The 10,221-nt window shown below is 39.6% G+C and overlaps 1 protein-coding gene across 2 annotated transcripts in view; it reads left to right on the top strand.

Annotated features, from left to right (window-relative positions):
- Positions 1 to 933: 933 nt before the first annotated feature.
- Positions 934 to 10,221, top strand: part of LOC126100274 (uncharacterized) — a 45,136-nt gene continuing 35,848 nt past the window's right edge. For both annotated transcript variants that reach the window (XM_049910870.1, XM_049910869.1), the window contains exon 1: positions 934 to 1,241. In XM_049910870.1, the coding sequence (XP_049766827.1) occupies positions 1,070 to 1,241 (172 nt within the window). In that variant the 5' untranslated portion in view covers positions 934 to 1,069. The remainder of the gene's footprint in view (positions 1,242 to 10,221) is intronic.

The following is a 10,221-nucleotide window of genomic DNA, read 5'->3' as shown; positions in this document are numbered from 1 at the left end:
AAATTTACAGAATATAAATAAAAAACACTTACTAAAGAGGACTCACTTGCTTTGAAGTATGGTTGGTACTTAAAAGTGACAGCAGAAATAGTTGTTTTATGAAAAAGAGCTCTCCATATATTTATAGAATGTGGCATTTAGAGCAACGTTTCTGAATATTTGTTGCTCACGAGGCATACGAAAAACAATTTAAGCCGTCTGAATAGTGTTGTTGGATTCATCTAACAAATTATTGTTACGAATTTCCGCTAGTGCAAAACGCTGTCTCCCGCACTGGTAAACTAACATATACCAGTACCACTCAAAAATCAAAACGAGTACGATGATATCTCCGAAAGGCAACTTGAAATCACTACATGAAACCCTACATGCGATGTTTAAACTCCGTTGATAAAACAGTTTCTTTGGAATTACGAGTTTTATTGGGTTCATCTGTGCATTTTCGTAATAGTACCATACTGAAGTCCTGATGCATGCGCTTGAAGAAGTACCGCAGTAGAAAAGAAATAGGTGAAACAAAACCAAATGAAAAGTTGCTATACAAAATTTGACAAATATTGGCTTTACATAACACTTTTATTTGGTATATCGGAATATGCCATCGAAGTGGCTAGCCCAGTGGCTGTTCATCCCGTTTATATACAGCACTCCATAGTTAGCATTTTAACAGCATAATTAAAAATTCGTATTTGTTCATTAAGTGTGTCAGTGTATATTTACAGTTGCCATAAAACTCGTTAGTAGCCAGGGCGACAAAGTTTGCATTAGACGCAAATTACGTTGCGGTTCTGCAATAGAGACAACGCTCCTACGAAGATTGTCCGTTGGCGTACGCTTCTGACTGTGGTATTTTCGCCACGCCAGCGTTCGGATTACGTCGCTGCGCTCGAGCGCACTCGACGGCTCTGCGCATGCGCACTACGTGAAGGTCGATGCAATACGTCCGACATATTGTGAGTCAGCGTTGAGATGTAGCGAACGTATCACGTTCTTGAGCCGGGCGTCTTAACTCATTGTAACTGATTTTCTTCGCACACAGCAATACATCATCTTACCATCTTAATTAAAAATGTTAGACAACGCAACATTAATCCTCGCAGTGAAAAAGCGACCTTGTTTGTGGGATACGTCACATAAGTACTACACCGACCAAGCAGTTAAACGGAGAGCATGGGAGGATATAGCAAAATCATTTTTCGAAGACTGGGATGAGATTCCTCCTTCTGATCAACAAGCAGCAGGTACGTAAGCGTTTTGCTTGTAGATAATATTATTTAATTGTGTTATAAATGTTTCTTACCATATCTGTACTGACAATTCACTTTTTAACTGTGGGGCGAAGGGTGAAATATTGCACCGATCTTAAGGTTTCTTAAAGATGATACATGTGAAGAATTTTTGTCTGCGAGCTGCTATAGCCTGATTGAGCCTCGTGATCTCCATGGGAGCGATGTCTAAGTGATGAAGACGATTCACAGCTATGGTCCTGAAAGCGGTTGCAATTCCTGACTAGGTGCTCGGTAGACGCCAGGCATCTTATTTCACGTACCCCTCTCTTCAGTTTTTGTAGAGTTACTGTGCGCTTCTACGAGTCGAACAAGCGTATAACCATTCGCCCTGCCCTATTGTGTACCTCGTACGTTTCCTGTTTATACAACCTGTTTAGTTCCCGCACACCTGAATATCAGTAACGGGATTTAACTATTGTTCTGTAAACAGTCTCTTTCGTGGGCAGTGTGCAATTTTAAAGAAGAAAAAAGCGCTTTATAGAAATCTCGCGTTTTGTTTGCGTTGCCTACAAGGAAATTCAGTACCGGTCCAACGTAATAGCTATATTTCAGTCGTTGCGGTGACGTAATTTTAGCGAGTATCATCTTCCACTAGTCGAGTCAAGTATTTTCGCCGACCCGTCTCCCTCATTCTTGCCCTCTTCACTAAAAAACAGAACCGTCGATTCTCCAACATGTATTATTATATTGACGAGAAGAAGGGATGGATTGATAGGACATAACTGAAGTAGAAGATGTATAGTTAATTTCATGTTGGAGCAGGGAGGCACAAAAATGTAATTATAATTATAAAAATTTTCTGGGCTTTTTTACGAATATGGAGAGAAGGAGAGCAGTATCAAATTTTAAAGAGTTATATGAAGCCAAGGAATAACATTTGCTGACCCACAGCAACTGTTTGGAAGTAAAATGATTTTATTCCCACAAACTTTTATTTTCGTTTTTATGGCAGTGAAAACTATTTGAGGAATTTCTGCTACAGTTTTGTCAGAGTAAAGTTGAAGTTTTCCAAGATTCTTTTTAAAAGTATAGCACGCGGAACATTGTTAATTGTTGATGGGGATGGTGGTGGGATAGGCCTAATAATCAGTGTAAAGTGGAGCCCGTGAATATGGATACTAATCATCTCACTCATTCACAGGAGCCAGCAACAGTAAGAACTGTGTAATTACTAATTAAACTAACTGGAACTAGCGTGTAATTTTAGGAAATGAAGTTAAGCACTTGGTCATAATACGATTTAAAAAGTAATCCATCACTCTTGTTTAAATCTTTCTAATAATAGATGAATTGCCTTTGAGAGATACATATTTTAAAAAATATTTATTCTAACAGTGTCTGCTGCAAATTATCAGAAGTGATACCTAGTCTCGATCAAGTAATGATCAGTTGTGACAATTTGTTATGAGACTGTTACAATGAATATCTTTTCAATTTCGAGCGAATGGATAATCGGGCTTGGCCGGAGCTTGTGTGGCCACAAGAGTTGGTAACTTCGTCATATTATACTCACCAGATGCAATAACAACTAACATTTCAAACATACAGAAAATCTCATTTGTTCCATTAGGCCTACGTCCACTATTATCTTCCCCTTAGCGGCTGCCTACTTCAGCAACTGTATACTCGGTGGAGTTGATCCTGTCGACTATGTTGCACTGTTGTGACGAAAGAGATGAGGCTCGTATAAGTCGGTTGAATGCTGCCCTCCATTATTGCATAATATTTAGAACCTACGTCCTACCAAACAGGTGATACAAAATATCTAATTTTTACGTTTACACAAACAGGGCTTCGTATTTGAAAAAGATACGTTGCGAGGAGTTTAGAAAAATTCCCTAAATTTGCAGCTCCGGATATACGATGTTCCCGGACCGGAGCAAAAACTTGATCGTGGCACCCCCTCCTCTCGCCTCCCTCCCACTCGAGAATTTGAGATAGGACAACAATTTTTTTTTAAAATTGATTTTTTACAAACATGTTCATTTTGTAGCGCACATCTTTCTGAAAAATTTGATGTATGTTCGAGGAAATGTAAGACATGTTATTTGGTCTCAAGTGTGCCAAAGTGAAGTGCGACGCCTATTCATACAGCGTTCTTCTGTCGCACGTCACTGCGTTTCGCTCTGTGGAATTCAAACGTGCATATTTTGTAATGGAAACCATCAAACCCATATACAGGCCAGAGAAAATTAAAATGTCCTGTGGTGCCTCTCCTATTCCCAGTCGCCGGTTTGACATCCTACCCCCCTCCTGCCCCTCCCCCCCCCCTTTCACAAAAAAAAACACAATACTGGGTGGGCTTATTTGAGACCGGGAGAATAAGAACTCTTCAGAAACTTTACGCTGTTTATTGGCTGTTAGCTAATACCTTTGTCTTTTGTGTGTCATAAAATTAAATGTAGGAAACATAAAACCAGTAAAGACAAGAGACAAGCAAAGCAGTATACATTTCTTCACTCTGAGGTCCCAGCATTTTTTCTCTCTATCTTGCTACAGCTTTACACGGCGTGCTTCCCTTTCTGCAAAAGAATCTGTTAGCTCATCAAAATTCGTTAAACATTTTCCTACATGAAAAATCAAAATGTCGCTGTCCAATACTGAAAAAGCTGTTAATACGTATAGTACCCAAGAGTGGTGTAGTTTCTCGATTTGATTACGTCTATTTTGTCACTGTCTGCTAGATAAAACGAAATAGGCCTTTTTAATATTGCGAGACTGTATGGGCACAAATGGTCATTTTTATCTGCTTCATTTACATCAATAACACGAAATAATATAATTAACGAAGTACCAATCCCTTTTAGGCCTATTACAAGCAAAAAGTTTTATGTTAGGAAATAGTTTCACATTTCATTCATATGCTCCAGTTTCTCCAGCATGACCTCGGAAAGTAGTAGTAGTACGAACTTACTATATAAGTTTGGAATTGTCATGCTCTTCCATATTACTTGTGTGATGCCCCCGCTTCTTCTCCTTCCTCGTTGTAACAATCTTGTCATCACTAATTCTATAACTGTTCCTGCCATTGTCAAAACTTATTCTCCGGTTAATTTCACTAACCCTGCCAGAATAACCGGTTTAGCTATCCCTCGTTTATTCTCCTAACAGGCGTTATTACGTGTTCGCACAACACATTTTCCGCCATATGCCAAGAATAGAGCTTAAGCAGCTGCTAACTGGGGACTGTACAACTGGTCCTTGGTAGTGTAGCGACCTGGTAAGAATTTTCTGTCAGAATTTCATTTTCTTGGATACACTGAGAGGGTAATATGTAATCTTTCTTAACTGTTAGTCGTTTATTTCCACTCTGATAGTCTGAATCTATGGATTTTGCTTGTAATTATAACAACGCTTATCATTATTTGGAAATTTGTGGTAATGTCTTATAGGACCAAACTATTGAGGTCATCGGTCCCTAAGCTTACGCACTAATCTAACTTAAAATAACTTACGCTAAGCACAACACAGACAGATACCCATGCCCATGCCCGCGGGAGGACTCGAACCTTCGACGGGGAGAGCCGCGCGGACCGTGACAAGGCGCCCTAGACCACGCGGCTACCCCGCGGGGCACTTATCTTACGTACACTCAATCATTCATATATACAAACAGCGACTGGTTTTCACCCATTCGGATTTATTCGGTTAGCTTATAGTCCCGTCCGCTTTTGTCTTCGGGAAAGTTTTTTATTTCTTGTTGTGAAGGGAATTCCCCTGGCAGACACATCACGCACTCAATGCACGCAGCCGGCCGGAGTGACCGTGCGGTTCTAGGCGTTACAGGCTGGAAACGAACGACCGCTACGGTCGCAGGTTCGAATCCTGTCACGGGCATGAATGTGTGTGATGTTCTTAGGTTAGTTAGGTTTAATTAGTTCTAAGTTTTAGGCGACTGATGACCTCAGAAGTTAAGTTGCATAGTGCTCAGAGCCATTCCGTCATTGCGTTTTATCATTCCACTTCTCTACCAACAACGCAAATGCTTTACTGCAGTACACATCCGCAGAGTCACAGTTACGGCGCGTGGCATGCAAACCACTAGCCGAGTTATGTCTCTCACACAAAAGGCTTTCAATACGTCGTAACCTACACGCGTTCGTTGCGTTTTGTACTGCACTTCAGAGTAAAGACACGCCGTCCGTTTCGAGACATAAGTTTGACTTATTTTATTATTCCTTCTCCTGTCAGCAACAACTTCCTTTCAGTTTGTTGGCACAGTTTCTATCAAGTTGGATATTATTGTTGGTAAACATGGTTCTTCGAAAGGATTTGTTAAAGTTTTCATACACATGCAGACAGAAGGAACCGGCGACTTCCAGTCTAGAGTGCTGAACTGAAGAATTCAAGTACTACAGAAGAAAATTTTTCGTTTACTTACGAAGTAAATTTATTTACTCCATAACTGGTAGAGAGCACCATCAGAGATTACGCTACTACGTTAGTAACTTGACAGAGGAAATAAGGCCAAAATTTTCTCCTAAGCAGCAGTAGGAGCACAGGTGTTTTCTTTGGCTTCTGCGAGTTAAATCTCGAATTCTATAGATTACCTGGACTACGAGCAATATATAGGGATGGAAAAGGAAGTAGACATTCCAAAAATGAGAGTTTTAATGGAGAGGAGAGACCTGTTTGCGATGTATAGCCACAATGATTTCAAACAGCGGTTTGTGTTTCCTAAGGAATCTTTCTGGAGTCGTTATTGGGGCGTAATTCTGACAGGAGCCGTGCTTTGTCTCCTAGGTTTCAACTTCTTTCTGAACAGCGAATCTTTCGAATATGGAGCAAATAAAATATGTTTTATAAATATAAAACGTATTGATATTTAATTACAAAAATCTAAATTTCTTGAGCACATGGCCTGAAGAACTGGAACCGGAAGTTTGCTGCATTTAGTTCTTGAATTTGTCGTAACTTCCATTTTATGTTCTTCAACGATTTCTCTTTGTCTTTCAATTAACAACATTTTTACACTATATTCTTCTCGTATTGAAAGCATTTTTGACGAATGAAGCTTGTCTGCTTTTTTTGCAACAACTCCCTGTTCTTCACTAGAACTACACGTTCTCTGCCCTTTTTACATGGACGCATCTTCTGATAACCTTCCACATTATCTTCAGGTGTGTCATGGTCGTTAACTCCAGTTATTCCTCGAAAACTTGCGGGATCACATCAACAACCATATGGCTTATATCGTCTACCTTCGTCTCAGCTATTACACCGCCAGTTTGTGATTGTTCTCGATAACATTCAGCTTTCATGTTCTTCCAAATTGCTTAAGCTGCTTTTGTGATCTTCGAGTACGAGCTTCGGAGTTGTATTTTCCCGAAGAATCCTTCTTACTTTTTAGCATATTGACTTAATGCTTTTCAGATCCAATATTAGTTACGTAATTTTTCATTATTTCAAGAAACCGCTCTTTTTCACTTTCTGGTATGTTTTTTGAACGTTTCTTAACACTTAAATTTTCTTAGCTACCTTGATGTTGCTTCCTGCTTGTATCTCAAGTTGCACAAAAACTGTATGGAAAATGCCTTGACGATCGCTCCCGTCAGCCACCGCGCCGAGTGCTAACTTAGTTTGCGCGAATAATATATGGTGCCGCTTAAATTAGCACGTGTCATCCATCAGTAAAGGACGGTGGTAATTGTAGATGATGGTGTTAAGTACTGAACAATAGATTGATCCATTAATAGCAAGTGTCATTTTCATTAGATACCTACCTCATCATTGGTACAAGAGCATTTAGCTTCTTTGAATTTTAATAACCCTTTCTAGCTTAAATTACGTTACTACGATATTATTGTTAAATATGATGGAATAATGTCTGCCAACAATCAATATTTTCCGAGAAGAAACGAAAAACTAAGAAAGTAAATAGAAATTCTGCTCTCTAACAGTTACTAAAAGAGTATATTACTACGGAAGTATTTTACTAAAACAGTCCAGACTAGCCGTGTTAGTACAAGAGTAATTTAGACTAGTTTGGTGCTCGCCACCCTGCGCCAGTAATTTAAAACAGCAGTCACTTCTCTCTTTGCACTTAATAACCGGATAGATTAAGATATACAGGACATAAAATCCCGTCTGAAGCCTGCGATCATTTTTATGTTAATAATTGGCAACCAATGCTGTACAACCGCAATAAAGTCATGAGACGTTCAATTGACTCTCTTATTAGAACATGTTACGCGTTCCGGGATTACACCCATCTTCGGACATCACAAACTTCAACTCCTTCCTAATCAACCAGGCGTACAGCCTTGACAACTCGAAGAAAGTATCCAATAACATATGACTATAACTGCGACACAAGCAGTCTTGAAGCGGAGCGTATACGGTTGGTTAGAAAGGAGTTGAAGTTTGTGATGTCTGAAAATGGGTGTAATCACGAAACGTGTAACGTGTTCTAATAAGAGTCAATTGAACATCTCATGACTGTATTGCGAATGTGCAGCATTGGTTGCCAATTATTCGGATAGATTAATTTACACGTAGACGTATTAGCGGCATTTAAAAAGTTGTGCACGCTTACAGTATTCTGCCTATACACAAACAAATGTGTGTTGATGACCAGACCTAAACTTGGAGACATACACACTAATAGCGATTACCGTAGTTACACCATTCGCAACAGTGGGTCCCTCCACATAGGCCGACCGACGTGGCCGAGCGGTTCTAGGCGCTTCAGTCTGGAACCGCGCGACCGCTACGGTCGCAGGTTCGAATCCAGCATCGGGCATGGATGTGTGCGCTGTCCTTAGGTTACTTAGGTTTAAGAGTTCTAAGTTCTAGGTGACTGATGACCTCAGATGTTAAGTCCCATAGTGCCCAGAGGCATTTGAACCATTTTGAACCTCCACATAGGGCGCGCAAGGACAACACGTGCTCAAAGACATGTTAGCCGCCCTGGTGTCATACTTTGTAATGCACTGCCAACACACAGGGGCTCGGCAAAACTACGGAATAACAGTGAGAAACGCCTGGTTGGTTAGGAAGGAGTTGAAGTTTGTGATGTCCGAAGATGGGTGTAATCCCGGAACGCGTAACATGTTCTAATAAGAGAGTCAATTGAACGTCTCATGACTTTATTGCGGTTGTACAGCATTGGTTGCCAATTATTAACATAAAAATGATCGCAGGCTTCAGACGGGATTTTATGTCCTGTATATCTTAATCTATCCGGTTATTAAGTGCAAAGAGAGAAGTGACTGCTGTTTTAAATTACTAGCGCAGGGTGGCGAGCACCAAACTAGTCTAAATTACTCTTGTACTAACACGGCTAGTCTGGACTGTTTTAGTAAATTACTTCCGTAGTAATATACTCTTTTAGTAACTGTTAGAGAGCAGAATTTCTATTTACTTTCTTAGTTTTTCGTTTCTTCTCGGAAAATATTGATTGTTGGCAGACATTATTCCATCATATTTTAACAATAATATCGTAGTAACGTAATTTAAGCTAGAAAGGGTTATTAAAATTCAAAGAAGCTAAATGCTCTTGTACCAATGATGAGGTAGGTATCTAATGAAAATGACACTTGCTATTAATGGATCAATCTATTGTTCAGTACTTAACACCATCATCTACAATTACCACCGTCCTTTACTGATGGATGACACGTGATAATTTAAGCGGCACCATATATTATTCGCGCAAACTAAGTTAGTACTCGGCGCGGTGGCTGACGGGAGCGATCGTCAAGGCATTTTCCATACAGTTTTTGTGCAACTTGAGATACAAGCAGGAAGCAACATCAAGGTAGCTAAGAAAATTTAAGTGTTAAGAAACGTTCAAAAAACATACCAGAAAGTGAAAAAGAGCGGTTTCTTGAAATAATGAAAAATTACGTAACTAATATTGGATCTGAAAAGCATTAAGTCAATATGCTAAAAAGTAAGAAGGATTCTTCGGGAAAATACAACTCCGAAGCTCGTACTCGAAGATCACAAAAGCAGCTTAAGCAATTTGGAAGAACATGAAAGCTGAATGTTATCGAGAACAATTACAAACTGGCGGTGGAATAGCTGAGACGAAGGTTGACGATATAAGCCATATGGTTGTTGATGTGATCCCGCAAGTTTTCGAGGAATAACTGGAATTAACGACCATGACACAACTGAAGATAATGTGGAAGGTTATCAGAAGATGCGTCCATGAAAAAAAGGCAGAGAACGTGTAGTTCTAGTGAAGAACAGGGAGTTGTTGCAAAAAAGCAGACAAGCTTCATGCGTCAAAAATGCTTTTAATACGAGAAGAATATAGTGTAAAAATGTTGTTAATTGAAAGACAAAGAGAAATCGTTGAAGAACATAACGTTAAAGTGGAAGTTACGACAAATTCAAGAACTAAATGCAGCAAACTTCCGGTTCCAGTTCTTCAGGCCATGTGCTCAAGAAATTTAGATTTTTGTAATTAAATATCAATACGTTTTATATTTATAAAACATATTTTATTTGCTCCATATTCGAAAGATTCGCTGTTCAGAAAGAAGTTGAAACCTAGGAGACAAAGCACGGCTCCTGTCAGAATTACGCCCCAATAACGACTCCAGAAAGATTCCTTAGGAAACACAAACCGCTGTTTGAAATCATTGTGGCTATACATCGCAAACAGGTCTCTCCTCTCCATTAAAATTCTCATTTTTGGAATGTCTACTTCCTTTTCCATCCCTATATATTGCTCGTAGTCCAGGTAATCTATAGAATTCGAGATTTAACTCGCAGAAGCCAAAGAAAACACCTGTGCTCCTACTGCTGCTTAGGAGAAAATTTTGGCCTTATTTCCTCTGTCAAGTTACTAACGTAGTAGCGTAATCTCTGATGGTGCTCTCTACCAGTTATGGAGTAAATAAATTTACTTCGTAAGTACACGAAAAATTTTCTTCTGTAGCACTTGAATTCTTCAGTTCAGCTCTCTAGACTGGAAGTCGCC

This window comes from Schistocerca cancellata, chromosome 9 (genome assembly GCF_023864275.1).
Source record: "Schistocerca cancellata isolate TAMUIC-IGC-003103 chromosome 9, iqSchCanc2.1, whole genome shotgun sequence".
In the NCBI taxonomy this organism is placed as follows: Eukaryota; Metazoa; Arthropoda; class Insecta; order Orthoptera; family Acrididae; genus Schistocerca; species Schistocerca cancellata.
This window is presented reverse-complemented; position numbering and strand designations above follow the sequence as displayed.